Source organism: Panthera pardus, unplaced genomic scaffold (assembly GCF_024362965.1).
Source record: "Panthera pardus isolate Hobbes unplaced genomic scaffold, ASM2436296v1 HiC_scaffold_3, whole genome shotgun sequence".
Lineage (NCBI taxonomy): Eukaryota > Metazoa > Chordata > Mammalia > Carnivora > Felidae > Panthera > Panthera pardus.
In genome coordinates this window covers 35,979,529-35,995,697 of record NW_026526876.1, presented here as the reverse complement: position 1 = coordinate 35,995,697, position 16,169 = coordinate 35,979,529, and the positions used below count along the sequence as shown (strand labels likewise).

Here is a 16,169-nt window from a genome sequence, read left to right as displayed (position 1 = left end):
ATAAATGTATAAATATAAATTAATATGTAAAAAATAAAAATACAAAATATAAATATATAAATAAATATATAAATATATATTATATAAAAATATATTAAATAAAATATAAATGTATAAATATAATGTGTAAAAACTAAAAATATAAAATATAAATATATAAATATATTATATAAAGATATATTAAATAAAATATAAATGTATAAATATAAATTTAAATAAAATATATAAATATATAATTATATATGATAAATATATTATATACAAAAATTATATATATGATATAAACATACATAACCTATAGATACAAATAATATAAAAATATAATTATATTAATTTAATTATTACATATACATAACTTATATACTTATATATATCAAAATAATTAAAAAATCAAAATAAATTGCAGAAAATACACTTCCTCCTAAATACTTCAGCATGCATATAATTAACTAGAGTTCATATTTGTTTACAGTGTTTTTCATTTCATGTTAAAGTGACATAAAATGAAATGTATAAATCTTAAGTGTCCATTCACTAAGTCTGACAGGTACATACACCAGTGTAACCCAAACCCCAATCAAGAAATGGAACAGTGGGGTGCCTGGCTGGCTCATTTGGTAGAACATGTGACTCAGAATCTCAGGGTCATGAGTTCAAGCCCCATGATGGGAATGGAGTGTACTTAAAAAAAGAAAGAAAGAAACAAATGGAACATTAACATCATCCCCGTAAAATTCCCCTCATTCCCCTTCCTGGCTAATCTCTTTCCCACCCCCACCCAAGAGGCAACCACTCTTTTGATTTGTTTTCACCATAGATTAGTTGTGTCTGTTCTAGAATTTCATATAACTGGAATAATACAACATACAATCTTTTCTGTAAGGTTTTTTATCAGCATTATGTTGGTGAGATTCATCCATCTTGAATCAGTAATTCATTCCTTGTTATGGTTGAGTAGTATTTCCTTGTATGAATAAACCACAGATTTAAAAAAAATCACCTTCCTATTGGTGGACCCTAGTCTGTTTTTAGTTCTGCCTATTATGAAAAATGTCTCTATGAACATTCCTATATAGGTCTTTTTGTAAGTGTGTTTTCATTTATCCCGAGTAAAATTCTAGGAATGGAATTGCTGGGCCAGAAGGTCAGTACATTTCAGTTTTGTACCAACTGCCAGATCTTTCCCCAAAATGGCATACTATTTGACATTCCCACCAAGTAAGAGTTGGCGTCTGATGTTACCAGCCTTTTTCATTTTAGTCATTCTGATGCATGTATGGTGTCACAATATGATTTTGATTTGCATTTATCTGATGACTCGTGATGTTGCATACGTTTTCATGGGTTTATCCACCATTTGCATCTCTTCCTTTATGAAATGCCTCTTCAGGGGCGCCTGAGTGGCTCAGTTGGATAAGCATCTGACTCTTGATTTCAGCTCAGGTCATGATTTCACGGTTCTTGAGATCACTAACAGTGCAGAGCCTGCTTGGGATTTTCTCTCTCCCTCTCTCTCTCCCCCTCCCTGCTCTTGCTCTCTCTCTCAAAATAAACATTAAAAAAAATGTTTTTGACCTAACTTTAGCAAATGGGAAATCAAGGGGTGTGAGAGAGCAAATTCTTGACCACTAGAACTATAAACCAGTGAATTTTCACGCTCTTTCCTTACAATTGTTTCTTCAAGGAAGGGAAAGTGGCGATACATCCATTTTTGCACCAAACACCGCTCCAATTCAGGGGGACTATCTCGCACTGTCAAACTTGATGAGGCAACACTACCTCCTTCCCTTCCTGGCAGAAAACTGCACACATGTCAGACATGACTCAACCAATCAAATCTTTTGATAGATAGAGTGTGAGTAGGGGAGGGGCAGAAAGAGAGAGAGGGAGACACAGAATCCGTAACAGGCTCCAGGCTCTGAGCTGTCAGCACAGAGCCCGACGCGGGGCTCAAACCCACAAACCTTGGGACCATGACCTGAGCCAAAGTCAGATGACTAACCGACTGAGCCACCCAGGCGCCCTGCACTTGGCATCTTGAAGCTTGAGGAAGTTTCCTGGAGATGCAGGTCCAGCTGGAACCATACCATGACTTGGTGATAAGTGCCCTGAATTGGTGACATCAGCAGTGGACACTTCCTGAGAGAGGAGACCAGAGCTGGATTTCCCTCCTCTGCTGCCCTTCATAGTTAATGCTTTGTGAGTTAGGTTCTCCAAACTTCCATCAACACCATGAGTCCCCCCTGCCTCTAGTAGACTCCTTTTCTCCTTTCAGTGACCAGAGTGGGTATCTATTCCATGCCAAGAACTCTGACTGGCACAATAAACTACTAAGAGGAAGGTGCCCTGAACTATCTAGAAGGGATTGTGGTGTCAGAAACATGTCCATAATAAACTCTTCGGATTAGGCAGAAATATCCCCTCAAATTGTAGGAAAGCTTCACTTGGAAGTTATGTCTAGAAAAGGTGGGTAGGTATTTTTAAAAGATGTTTCTTCCTTGAGATACAACCTGATGTCTTCCTCTGACAGCTGTGTATAAATATGTCAACTTCCAGCAGACATAAAACTCCCTGATGGCAGGGGCCCTGTTTCATCTTTTAATTCACAGCTGCCTTACATGCACTGGCTTAAGCTCTCAAAAACACATGTTGTATGATCCTCTTTACCTGTACTCTCATCCCTCAGATTGCTACATTTGTGTTCACAGCTCTCATACCTAATTTTAGGTTCAGAGTTTCCTCAGGGGACTTTGTCTTTATTTTATTTTTTAATGTTTTTATTTACTTTTGAGATAGAGAGAGAGCATGAGCAGGGGAGGGATAGAGAGCCAAAGCAGGCTCCAGGCTCAGCTCAGAGCCTGACGCAGGGCTCGAACTCACAGAGTGTGAGATCATGACCTGAGCTGAAGGTGGACGCTTAACCGACTGAGCCACCCAGGCGCCCCAGGGGACTTTGTCTTAATTGAAGCCCAACAAGGTCATCCAGGGGTCTCAGCTAAGTATCCTTTGGAATCTGGGGAGATTAGTAGTGTTCCAATTAAAGAATGCATTGACAATTCTTTGTCCTCTCTAGACACTCTGGCTGGGAGTTAAGAGGTATGGTGCCCTTACTGACTTCCATTTAATGGAATTACAAAAGGGAGGAGGAAGGGGGCACCCGGATTTGAACCGGGGACCTCTTGATCTGCAGTCAAATGCTCTACCCCTGAGCTATACCCCCATGACCTATTATTCTTCTCTTCCTTGTCCACTTAAGGTGACTCAATACCACCAGGTTCCACCCACACCAGAGCTCTGGCAGGCTTTGTGTTCTAAAGCTCCACCTTCTTTTGTATCCATCATCTGCTGTGGCTTTTCTCTTGGTCACCAGTAAACTGGGTGGGGACACTTGAAAAATGACATCCTGGAAACTAGCTGAAAAGGAAACTGATAGAGCACCAGCAGAGAAAGTGCCCACAAGCACTGTGTCAGAATTACTAGATCAGAATCCAGAGGCTAAAAAACACCCCCAGATATCCCCTTGTTCATGCCCTGACTCTTGATGGACTGAGGGTAGAAAGGAGAAGGAAGATGTCAGTTATTTTGGATGGGATGACTCTCAGGAAAATCAGGAAACCCTTCTCAGGGCAACCAATGACAATCCCTTTGGCCGAATCCCTTTTGGCTCAGTTCTTGATGGAAAATCGGTAGCCAGTGTCTAACCCAGGGCCCTGCTGCTGCCTGGGGCAGAGCTTTGTGGAGGGCTCGGTGAGCAGTGCAGTTTCTTCTTACATGGGCGGGGGAGAACTGAGGCCTCCTTTCAAGCCTGGCACTCGTGGGCATGGAGCGTAAGGGCACAGGCCTGAGGATGGCCTCTCTCCTCCCACTTCCTCTCCAAAGGCTAGAGAAGCAGAAGGTGAAGAAACTAGCTGGCCCCGGTCCCAAACTTGGGAAAGAAACAGCACACTTGGAGGCACAATAACATCACTGTTTATATAAAAATAGAATTGAGAGATCGTCTAAACATCTGTCTTCTATTCAGGTCAAGGGGTGGGAAGGGAAGAGATGCTGTCAGAAGAGAGGGAATCGGGTGACCTCTCCAAAGACCGATGGGCGCTGGCGGAGGTCTGGGGTGTTCCTGCGATAGCCATACCGACCATTGAACCCGTTGATCATTTTCAGATCAGCATTGTAGTTATCATGCCCTGTCACCTGCTGGAGGGAATGCCCTTGGGGGCACAGAGAGAAGCCTGAGCCTGCATTCAGCCATCCCCCGCCCCCACCCCCCCGCTTGCTTCCCCCCCCGCCCCCGCCGTCCCAAGGCTGGTATAGAACATGCTCCCCATGTCCCAGCTAAAACCTCAATCCTGGAGTGTCTCAAGGGTCTTGATTAAAAGCCAAGGGTTGATGAAGTCAAGGAGACAGCTTTCTAGAAACCAAACCACATACCACGAGTAGTATACAGGAGGAGCGTGAATGGTATGTGCTAGCACAGGAGGGGCCAGAAGATTCTGGGCTTGGCTGAACTTGCCTTGCTCCCAGGAAGACTGAAAACATTTCACCCTTGCTTCTGACCCATCTGGAGAAAATGGATGAGCTCACTTTGGCCAAATGGTGCATAGGATCATGTGACTAGAGTGTGGTGAAAGGGCGATGGGGTTGGGTGGGAGGAGGGTTCACACTGTCAGAAAAACAGCTCTCAACCCTTCCTTTCTTGTTGCTAAGTTGGGCTCGGAAAAGGAGCAGGACACAGCCTGCTCAGGCCGGGAGCAGTGAGGGGAACATGGGTTTTAGAGTTGGAAAGAGTGGAACTCTGATCCCAGCTAAGCCCTTCTTGGCCAATCACTTTACCACCCTAAACTTCCGTTTCCCCGGCTGTAGCACAGGGATAGCGTGAGGGCAGAAAGCATCTGACATACAGTAGGCACTCAATCACTAAATATAAGGAGCACAGTGACACCATCTGCTCATGCATGAGAAGAAAAGCCGGAGGATGCAGTCCTTGGGCCTCTTCCCCTGAAAACAGGGCTCTCTGTGGCCCGGTTTCTCTCTCTGAACTGGGGGAATGCACATCACTCTTCCAAGTGGGTCCATGGTGAGGCTGGAAAGCCAGGTGGCACTTGCCTGCCCCTGCCCAGTTTCTCCGGTTCAGGTATCTCTGTCCTTGCCCGAAGATGTGGAAATAATCCACTATCCAGCCATCCCTGCCTGTGCCCCCGAGATCCTGAAAGTGAGGGAGAAAACAAAGACTGTCAGCCACCATGCTGAGAGGTGCACACGCAAACTCCCTTTGGGCTTATTTCGGGGAGAGAGAAGAGGTCACAGCCAGGGGTAACTGGGCCAGACAGATTAAATATAAATATACGTATTGACCTATTATCTCTCAGGGAGAGGCAGCATAGCTGGGCAGTTAAGGGCTGTCTGTTGCCAGACAGACTGGTTCCAGTCCAGCTCTGCCACTAACAAGCTGTGTGACCCTGGGCCAATGACACAGCTTTTCTGGACTTCAATTTCCTCTTGGCTTTAAGGAGGGTTGCTGAGAGATTTAAGTGAGATAGTTCCAACAAAGGGCCTGGCATAGTAAAAGTTACTTAATTTACTTTAAAAATATGCATTATTGGGGCAACTTGGTGGCTTAGTCATTAAGCATCTGATTTTGGCTCAGGTCATGATCTCACGGTTTGTGAGTTCAAGTCCCACATTGGGTGAGCTCGAGCTCTGCTTCGGGTGAGCCCCACTTCTGTGAGCCCCACTCCCTCTCTCTCTCTGCCCCTCGCTCACTTGCACACTTCTCTCTCAAAATATAAACAAACAAACAAACAAACATACATTATTTGGGGAAGCCTGGCTGGCTCAGTCTGTAGAGCATGCCATTCTTGATGTTGGGTGTGTAAGTTCAAGCCCCACATTGGGGGCAGGGTTTACTTAAAAACAAAACAAAAAAATAAACAAAAATCCCCATTATCTTTTTTTTTAAATGTTTATTTCTGAGAGAGAGGGAGAGGGAGAGAGAGAGCACATGCGAGCAGGGGAGGGGCAGAGAGAGAGGTAAACAGAATCTGAAGCAGGCTCCAGGCTCTAAGCTGTCAGCACAAAGCCCAAAGTGGGGCTTGAACCCACGAACTGTGAGATCATGACCTGAGCCTGAGCCAAAGTCAGAGGCTTAACCCACTGAGCCACCCAGGAGCCCCAAACCCCCATTATCTCTATGCAAATGAAGTAATACCTACTACAAATAGTTGTGATGGTTAAATACTTACAAATGGAAAATTTAAAAAGTGTGCACACCATATTATTTTCAAGCTTTTAAATACTCAAGTTTTTCTCCTTTTTCCTCCTAGACTCTGGTTCTGTCATAAAAATTACATGAGTAATTACACGTACACCCTCAAGCATGCCACATACAGATGTGTCCATATGCATGCGATATACACGCAGACACAAACACTGAGATCACACACAAAAAACCCAAGATTTGTTCCCAGAATAACCCCCGCTAAGCCCTCCTCTCCCCTACCCATACCACTGTGAAATATGGAGACAGAAATATTGGAGGCAAAGGTGTTGAAGCCATCAGCAAATAGCGTCAGGATCTTTGATCCCGGGTAGGACTCTGCTGAGAAGGGGCAACATCCACGAGGGGAAAGGGCTGGGGAGAGTGAGGTAGCAGAGGTTCGGGAAGCTTCCTTCCTGCCTGCTCACAGAAAGTCCCATCGAGGGGGCTCCTCGGCAACTATGACGTCACCGATGGAAGGCGCCCCGCCTGGCAGGTGTTCGCTGAGGTCACAAGGATTTTCGCGCGCTTAGAGAATCTGTGGTGCGAGATCACCCCAAGGTCGGGTCCATGACGTCAAAAGGGACAATGACACCCATCTGTTTGGGAGAGGCCAGGTTCCAGGCCCGTTCGCTAAGGCTTGCAGAAACCCAAAATGGGAACATTCTCAAATTCAGGGATGGAAAGTGATTTTGTGAGCCCAGTGAACTCAATACCTGTCATTCGCCTGCGCCAGTTCCGGGGGTTCAGTAAGAAAACCGAGGGGGTGGGAGGGCCCGCCCGAGGGGTAAAACGCCCCGCCACAGGGTCGAGCTCTGTGGGGGCAGACAGTGGGATCGTCCGGGGCACTCTTATAAATAACCTGTTCAGTCCGGCGCAGCACTGGCGGAACCACGCGGCTCCGGAAGTATCGGCGGGCGTGGTAGTCCTGCTGAGCGTTGTAGGGCGGAATCGCCGACCAGACCTTGGGCCTCAGGCGCTCATAGGTGCGGGCCATGGTGCTCACGGCCACACCATCCAAGATGAAGCCCTTTTCCAGCCGCAGAGGACACTCGCACACGCGCGACATCCCAACCACTACAGCCTCCGAGGGCCTTTCTGGTGGGAATCGAGGGCCCTAGGTAGGGGCTCCCCTGCGCATTGTGACGTGTCAAAGACTCCTGCGACACAAACCCTATGGCCCCATCTAATAGGGTAGGCTCCTAGGGCTGTGAGGGAAGTTGCTTGCGTGGCCGTGAGGTGCAGGATGACCAACAGGAGACCACGCAAGAGGAGTTGGAGATTGAAGAGGGGGATTACAGAACGTGGGCAGTGTGAACGCAACTGGGCCCTGCCCCCCTATATACATTTCCCAAACTCCGTCTCCTTGGGAAACTTGTTTGTACCCAGAATGATCAGAAAGTCCAGATAGCATCTACTTCCGACTCTCATTTTACACAAGTGGGAATTGAAGCTCAAGAAACATTGGGATAGGGGCGCCTGGGTGGCTCAGTCGGTTGAGCGCCGACTTCGGCTCAGGTCACGATCTCGCGGTCCGTGAGTTCGAGCCCCGCATCGGGCCCCTGTGCTGACAGCTCAGAGCCCGGAGCCTGTTTCAGATTCTGTGTCTCCCTCTCTCTGACCCTCCCCCATTCATGCTCTGTCTCTCTGTCTCAAAAATAAATAAACGTTAAATAAAAAAAAAGAAAAAAAAAAAAAGAAAAAAAAAAAGAAACATTGGGATATTCCCTAAACCCACTTAGTGGTGGATCCAGAGCCAGAATTCAAGTCTCCTGACTTCCAGGAAGTCCTCTTAAAGCACTTCTCCCCACCCAACCCAATTATTTCCATCAGCTAGTATTCCTCCTCCAGCTTAAACAAAACAAAACAAAACAAACAAACAAACAAAACCACAAGAAACCAGCAGGTTGACACATTATCCCCTGGCTAATTTTTTTTGTATATGTGACAGGATATAGCAAACCATAAACAATGATTTCCTCTAGTTGTTGTGACTACAGGTGATTTTTACTTCCTTCTTCAACTATTCCCCTTGAAGAAGCCCTTGCACAGATGGTTTAACCATCAAACTACTCCTCACACCCAACTCTGAGATGCTATTATCCTACACGAGACAACAGGATCAGAAGTCTTTTATAGTCACTATATGAAGGCATGTGTATTAGAAAAGGTTGCTTGTTATCTATACGCAGAAAACCACTAATTCTGGCAATACTCAGCATACCTAAGGTTTCTATACCATGAAAGGCAAGTTCCTAGAAACCTGAAACTATAGGTTAAGGTCTATAGTTTGAGTCTACTCTGTTACAACTTGAAATGGACCCAGGCAGAACATGTAAGACCTAAGACAAGGAAGGGAAGAGACCCAGGCCTCACTCCTATTTGAAGGTGAGAAATTTCACATGTAGAGTTCACACAACAGGATGAAAAGGATTAATTTTACATCTCATGTCACATCAAAGACTTCAATCTCACCAGGCTGGAGGATAGGGGGCAGGAGGAAGACAGGTCTGTTTTAGACTTCTGAACATATTTCTCAAACAAGATAGGCTCAGTCTAGACAGCACCAGATCTCAATCTTGGCTACTGCACCTTGGAATCTCCTGGGGAATCTTTAAAAGGTACTGAGGTCTGGGTCCTACCTCCATAATCTGACTTAACTGGCCTGTGATATTGCCTGTACATGTCTTTTTAACTCCTCAGGTTGAGGACCACTACTTTAATACATTCCATGCAGAATCTTGAAGGACAAAAGGGTAATCTTACTGAGTATGTGCTGGGGTCCTTACATCCTCTCATCTCTAGCCTTACAAGAGAACACTTAAGGCTGGGTATTTCCAGAATACTGTTAATCTGAAGATGCATGAACACAAAGCTCAATCTAAAAAGCCTATTCCAACATCTTTAGGCCACACTATTGACCCAAACCTGCCAAAAGGTCATTTTTCCTCAGTCCTTGAAACATCACATAAATCTTCTCATGGTTTAGAAAGAAAACTTACAGGGGCACATGGGTGGCTCAGTTGGTTGAATATCCAACTCTGTTTTAGCTCAGGTCATGATGCCATGGTTGTGAGATTGAGTCCAGTGTAGGGCTCCACACTCAACGTGGAGCCTGCTTTAGATTCTCTCTTAAAAACAAAAACAAAAGCCAATGTCCAGTTCCTTCAAGTAGAATTTGCCAAGGTTTACACCCACTATGCTGGTATCATCCCATCACCTTTATTTTTTCTTTTAAGGTTTTGAAGTTTTTTTTTTTTAAGTTTAGAGTGGGGAAGGGACAGAGAGAATCCCAAGCAGGCTCTGCAATCTGGGCCTCCAACTCAGGCACTGTGTGAGCTTGTGACCTGGCTGTGCCACCCAGGTGCCCCCATCACCTTTTATCCTCGAACTAAGGTTTAGCAGGTACATTATACAGCCATCCTGTCAAAATGTTTTGATAGCAAAAAACCTGGTAATTTAAAATGATTTAATCACCGTTCATAAAAGCAAACCCAATGGCAGTTACATACATGTTAGATTTTACAAATAAAGTCATTTATGTGCCAGTTTACCCAAAACCCAGAACTGCACAAATATGCATCTATACACCTGTATCTGGTCCTTCCTCACGTCGCTCCTGGACCTCCATGTGTGTCTAGGATCTGACCATTCACTCTACATTATCTCAAATGAATTGCAAGGCAGTTACCTGGGGTAACCTCCTATCAAACAGTACCTACTATCTGCGATTCAAGGACTCCAAACCCAAATAACTAAGTTTTTACAGAAGAAATTGGAAAGTCCGTAAGTGTCTATAGAGTTGAAAAGTGCAAGCACTGTTTATCTTTGTTTCACACACATCCCCAGAAAGTTTGCACTAAGTAATTTCATTTTACAAAAGGAGGCAAGGGCTAGATGGTGTCAAGAAGAGTAACGTGGTACAAGAGAACAAGAAGGCAAACACTGGGAGCACATAACTTTTACTTCTTTTTTAAAACAGATAAAGCAAATAATCATGCGATGCTGCCAGCATTGGATGCAATCCTGGGCCACAAGTCTGCACACTCCTTTGCAACAGGTCCAGTGATAGCAGAACCTGCATAAAAAAAGAATGTGGTGACAGGTAAGATTAGACAGACCCAAGGTTAAATCATCCCATCTCAAAGACCTAGGGAACAACGTGGATACTTTCTTACCTTTCATTTCACCTTTATTATTTACTATGACCCCCGCATTATCTTCAAAATAGAGGAACACTCCATCTTTTCTCCGGTATGACTTTCGTTGTCGAATTACCACTGCTGGATGTACTAAAAGGGAAAAAAGGGTAGCAGTCATTTAACCTGTCCCAGTGCCACCACAAGAAAGCAGTTTACATCCCACCCAGTTCTCCAACATTTCCATTTGGACAGAATGCATACTCGCCATTAGCTTTTCATTCCCTAAAAGCAAGTCTGAGAGACAAACCCCTTATCAAACACCAATCGCCCCTTACGGAAAGACCTTACTCCAAGTCAAAACTGCCTACATTTCCTTCAAGTGTAAATTTGGACCTTCTTTCAGGAGAACAATTAGCAACATACCAGCAGGAAACTTGCTAAGCACCTTCTATGCTTTCACCCAACAGGTGGGGACTGTTAAGATCCTAGTATCACAAAATGGGACCCCCTTTAGAACTGAAAAAGTAGAGGGGTGCCTGGGTGGCTCAGTCGGTTGAGTGCCCGACTTCGAATCAGGCATGATCTCGCAGTTCGTGAGTTCGAGCCCCGCGTCGGGCTCTGTGCTGACAGCTCAGAGCCTGGAACCTGCTTCAGATTCTGTATCTCCCTCTCTCTCTGCCCCTTCCCTGCTCATGCTCTGTCTCTCAAAAATGAATAAATGTTAAAAAACAAACAAAAAAAACCCTGAAAAAGTAGAGAGGCCAAGCTATTAACTCATTAGGCAATGTTCCACCCCAGTATAGATCAAAACTTCTAAGAAAATACACACCTAGATGTAAAAATTACTGCCCCCCAAGATTATGTTGGAACTGAATATGTACCATGTTAGATTATGTAAATATCAGTTCATTTACACATGAATTTAGCCAAAGAATCCCTGCAACTTCTAGCGTGCATACGTGTACACACACTCCTTGAACTCCCTGAGTACGTCCGGATCGTGACCACACACTCTACTTTATCTCAAATGCCTAACTGCTGGGCACATACGTATGTTAATAGAGCAAAAACTTGGAATTAACCCATCTATCTCATGGCAAAAACACAATCATTTAAAAATGATTAGGTCTATCTGTAATTTTTCATATGTAGTACAATCATCTGTGAAGCAAGAAGAATGGGTTAATGGGAAGGTCATGGTCCCATTTAAACAAGAAATTTTTTGCACGGAAGTCAAGAAAAAAGGATATACGGCAAAATATTAACAGTGATCATCTCTTGGAAGTCTAAAGTTGGGCAATTTTAATTTAACTTCTATTGCCTATGTAATTAACTGGGTCTAACTTTTTGAGGAACTGTTTTCCAGGGTCTTAAGTAACTTCTAAAAACTTACCTGCACATAAAGTGAACACTTTCCCAGATCTTCATCTACTGCACTTGAAAGAACTAAAGTCAGACACAACCTGCATGCAAACCTTGACAGTCACTGAACAAGTTACTTAATAATCTGACGTTCAAGTTTTCCTCTTGGAAAATAGAGATAAGAGTTACATTGCCATATTCAAGGTCAGACACTGCAAATACAGGATTTTTTATAGGACAGGGATCCTGGCTATCCTTGAGGCAAATACTCTCTCTATACATAGACTCTGACCAAGTTTTTAACAATGAAATACACGTTGAGGGTTAACTAGTATTTACTAAGAGCCTCCTGCTGAGCCCTTATCTACTCAAAACCATTTTTTTAAAAGTAAACTCTATGCCCAACATGGGGCTTGAACTCATGACCCCAAGATCAAGAGTTGTATGCTCTACCCAGAGCCAGTCAGGCACCCCTACTCATAACCATTTAAATTCTCACAAATGACCAATCTAGCAGATGAACAAGGCCACACAAATCCAAGACTTTGGACTTCCAAAACTGCCCCTTTCCACTGCCTGCATTTCAAGTTTCTGCTATATGGAAGCCTAACGTGAGGGGATGTATTCATTTAGCAGAAACCAGAACAAAGTAAGACATTGATAGAGTTGGAAATTCACAACTGTTTTTTCTTTTTTTTTTTTTTAATTTTTTGTTTTTTTTTTTTTTTTTCACAACTGTTTTTAAAACCATGAAGCGTTCTCTGGTCTGTCCCACAATAATCAGATGGAGACCAACAACATGTACTGCTGCCATCTCACCAACGGTGACAAGCGGGTTGCTCTGCCCTTCTCTGACAGCTTTCCAGGCCACAGATCAGACCCAGCAAGTGTTCTAAGAGGAAAGCCTGTCCAGTCACATGTAGATCTCAGTTTACACACTGATTAATCGATGTTTAACCACAATGCTTGGTACTCCTTGCCTACCAAACCCTCAAGTGGTATTAAAGGAGAATCAAGATTTTTTACCCAGAGGCTAAAAAAACCAAGCGGTAGAGATGTGTGTTTATGCAGGTTTACCAGGAGTAACTGCAGTATGTGGCCAAGACCCATCATATTTGTACTGTATATTCAAGTGATAGCTCAGACTCCTCAGGAAGAGGAAAACATTCCAGGGCAGACAGACTCAACAGGTACAGGAGGAAAGTTCCAAGAGCTGAAGTTCACTGAGTATCAGAAGCTATAAAACCAGACAAGACATTACAAGTCAGAAATGCTCCAAAACCTTCTCCCCTCGACCAACTCCTACACCTAGTGGGGATTAAGCAATGACCAGCTCCCCGTTTTAGTGTCTACCAGAAGAGATTTAGAAGCAACCATGACAAACTTTTGACAAGTCACAATGCCGAGTTAATCTCCTCTATAAAAAGAACCTGCCTTAAAACACGAAGACTATGTTATTCTGTACTTACAAAGTGCTAGGTGTCCCAGGCCAAATGCTCTACACGCTTTACCTGAATCTCACAACCACTTTATGCAAGTTTTCATTCTTCCCTTTCAAATCAGTAGTTCCAGGAAAGGAAACTTGCCTGACACCTGGTCAACTCTAAATGCCTATCAAAAAACAAAAAAACAAACAACGCCCACATTTACTGGGGCATCTGGCTGGCTCAGTTGGTAGGGCATGTGACTCTTGATCTTGGGATCCTGACTTCAAGCCCCATGCTGGGTGCAGAGATTACTTAAAAACTGGGGCGCCTAGGTGGCTCAGTCAGTTAAGCGTCTGACTTCAGCCCAAGTCATGATCCCCTACTTCGTGGGTTCGAGCCCCGCGTTGGGCTCTGTGCTGACAGCTCAGAGCCTGGAGCCTGCTTCAGATTCTGTCTCTCTCTCTGCCCCTCCCTCCCCTGCTTGCACTGTGTCTCCCCAAAATAAATAAATACTAAAAGAAAGTTTTTAAATTATACACACACACACACACACACACACATATATAAACACCACCATATTCATTTGCAGCTGAGAAACCAGCAATGAACCAGACAGTTGCCTGCTCTTCTGAACTTAAGTAGAAGAAACAACTCTAATGCTACACAAAAAATACCACTTGGATTTAGGTTACTGGAGGATGGGGGGTGGATGGGGAGATGTGTTAACAAGGAAGTGAGCTAAAGATGACTGCATTTGAGTATTCCAGGCAGGAGGCACAAAGTACAAAGGATCTGAAGCACCAAGGAAGGTGGAGGGAGAAATCAAGACCTGAAAGCAATAGAGCTGGAGAAGGCACCATGAAGAAGGAATAAGTTCTACAAGGACAGTGCTTTTGTTTCTACAGGTATAGGTACCTGATGTGGTTTATAACTATCCACTGAACGCGGGGAAATGGCAGGGTAAGTATGTACTTCCTCGCAGCTTGTATTGGGAACCAAGAAAGAACTTAAGTAGGGAAATGACAAGCCAAGGTTTACATTTAAGCCAGCCAGGTGCCCCAAGACTTACACTTTAATCTTTTTTTGTTTTTTCAAATATTTATGCAGTTCCTGGCAGGGAGAGAGAAAGCAGGGGAGCGGCAGAGAGAGAGGGAGACACAAAATCTGAAGCAGGCTCCAGGCTCTCAACACAGAGCCCGACGCTGGGCTCAACCCAGAGACCGTGAGATCATGACCTGAGCTGAAGTCTGCCACTTAACTGACTGAGCCACCCAGGCACCCCAGACTTACATTTTTAAAAGATGGGCCCTGACTTCAGTGTGGCAAATACACTTAGGGCGTAAGGGGACAAGGACAAATGTAACAATGGGGTGCACGGCTGGCTCAGTCAACTAGCGCATGTCACTCTTGATCTCAGGGTAATGACTTCAAGCCCCAGGCTGGGCAGAGATTATTTAAAACAATTAAAAAAAAAAAAAAAGCAACAGATACAACAAAACCAGATAGGGAAGAGAATAGTCTCTAACACAGCCAAGAGAAGACCTTCAATTGCAGATAAATAGCTCAGACTTCCTCTCAAAAAAAATCAAGCTTTTAAGAAGCCTTGAAAATGGCAGAGTAACTGTTCCATTTTCTAGTAAAGGGCACCTGTCCACCAAGCAACAGCAGGATTCAGGACCTCCACTCACCCTTCTTTCTGAGCTCTGGTTTGCCTTTCTTCACTGTGGCCATCACCATGTCACCCACGCCAGCAGCAGGAAGTCTATTCAATCTTCCTTTGATCCCCTTCACAGAGATGATATACAGATTTTTGGCTCCTATAAAAGAATGTAAACAAACCTGACTTTTTTGGAGAGCTTATTAAGCAGTTCTCCCAGTGTAACATTTCCCCCCACCCCACCCCACCACTTCCAGAGCCTCTCCCTCCCCTCTTACTCCCAAAGAGTTAGTCGCCCCCCCCCCCCACCTGACCAAGGTGGAATACCTTGTCACACCACCGATTGAAGCAAAACAACACAGCATGCTGCTGCTTCACCCAAAAGCAGTGTTTTTCCTCTGCCCTTTCTTGACGGCTCAGTGGGTCATTAGTCAAGGCCCAACGAGTGCTTTTAAAAGGGGGGGGGGGGTTGGCAGGGTGCAGCTGAAGGTCTCACCCGTGTTGTCAGCACAGTTGATCACGGCTCCGACCGGAAGACCCAGGGAAATCCGGAATTTCGCACCGGAGGACCCACCACGTCCTGCGGGTAGGAAGGAACACAGGAATGGGGTCGCTGTCTAAGTCATGGTTCGGAGTTGCCCTCACACTCGTAAGGTATAAATTCATTCGCACGTGCTTTGGGAAACGGCAGACTAAATTCCCTCTCTCTGGGATTCCACCTACCCCTCCCCATGTGCCACCCCGTTCTCATGGCGAACAGCCAATTCCACACTATTACCGCCTTTACGTGGAGAGTAAGGGGCCTGAACCACCCAACCTTCGCTCCAGCTTTTGCACCACGTAGCTCTTCTCGCAAGGCGGGAGCCCGCACAAGTCGCCCAGCATGGGGCCTAAGCCAGCCCCACTTCAATTCCATTACTGGAGCTCTAGGCGCAGAGCGACCCCGCGAGGTTCGGTCTGGGGTCCCGTCCGGATCCGGCCAACTCAACCCGCCAGGCCCCCCCAGCCGCTTTCGGCAGCCCTTCCAGCGCTCTCTCGCGGCCCTCCTCTCCCTCTCCGCCCGGGAGGAGCGCAAAGCGCCACAGCTGCCCGTGGGCACCGCTCCGGGCGCGACCAGCAGCCACCTCGCGACAGATGGCGAAGGATCTCCCAGATACTCACCTCGCTTCGACATCTTTGCTCAACAAGGAGTCGGAAAAGGAGTGAGTGCAAAGGACGCTGGGAGATGAACTTTGATGCCCCGCCCAATCCCGTCACGTGTCCCGGAGCCTGCTCAATCCGCCTCTTCCCTCCACCGCTTCAGGGCGCAGTTTTATTACGTAATAAAT

General features: G+C 45.2%; 2 protein-coding genes and 2 non-coding genes across 4 annotated transcripts; all 4 read right to left on the bottom strand.

Annotated features, from left to right (window-relative positions):
• Window positions 1-3,148: 3,148 nt before the first annotated feature.
• On the bottom strand, window positions 3,149-3,220 carry TRNAC-GCA (transfer RNA cysteine (anticodon GCA)). Its single transcript has one exon. It is a non-coding gene; the product is annotated as a tRNA-Cys (tRNA).
• Window positions 3,221-3,951: 731 nt separating this feature from the next.
• Window positions 3,952-7,719, bottom strand: CUNH17orf98 (chromosome unknown C17orf98 homolog). The gene is made up of 3 exons (XM_019415984.2): window positions 7,116-7,719; window positions 5,104-5,203; window positions 3,952-4,208 (listed from the first exon to the last, which is right to left on the bottom strand). Exons 1-3 carry the CDS (start codon window positions 7,320-7,322, stop codon window positions 4,051-4,053), a joined length of 465 nt encoding a protein of 154 aa, XP_019271529.1. The 5' UTR covers window positions 7,323-7,719; the 3' UTR covers window positions 3,952-4,050.
• A 2,479-nt stretch (window positions 7,720-10,198) lies between these two features.
• Window positions 10,199-16,114, bottom strand: RPL23 (ribosomal protein L23). Its single transcript, XM_019415985.2, has 5 exons — window positions 16,003-16,114; window positions 15,338-15,421; window positions 14,873-15,001; window positions 10,432-10,545; window positions 10,199-10,331 (listed from the first exon to the last, which is right to left on the bottom strand). The coding sequence occupies exons 1-5, from the start codon at window positions 16,013-16,015 to the stop codon at window positions 10,249-10,251; spliced, it is 423 nt and encodes a 140-aa protein (XP_019271530.1). The 5' UTR covers window positions 16,016-16,114; the 3' UTR covers window positions 10,199-10,248.
• LOC128774365 (small nucleolar RNA SNORA21) lies at window positions 15,168-15,302 on the bottom strand. The gene has a single exon (XR_008418943.1). It is a non-coding gene; the product is annotated as a small nucleolar RNA SNORA21 (small nucleolar RNA).
• Window positions 16,115-16,169: the final 55 nt, after the last annotated feature.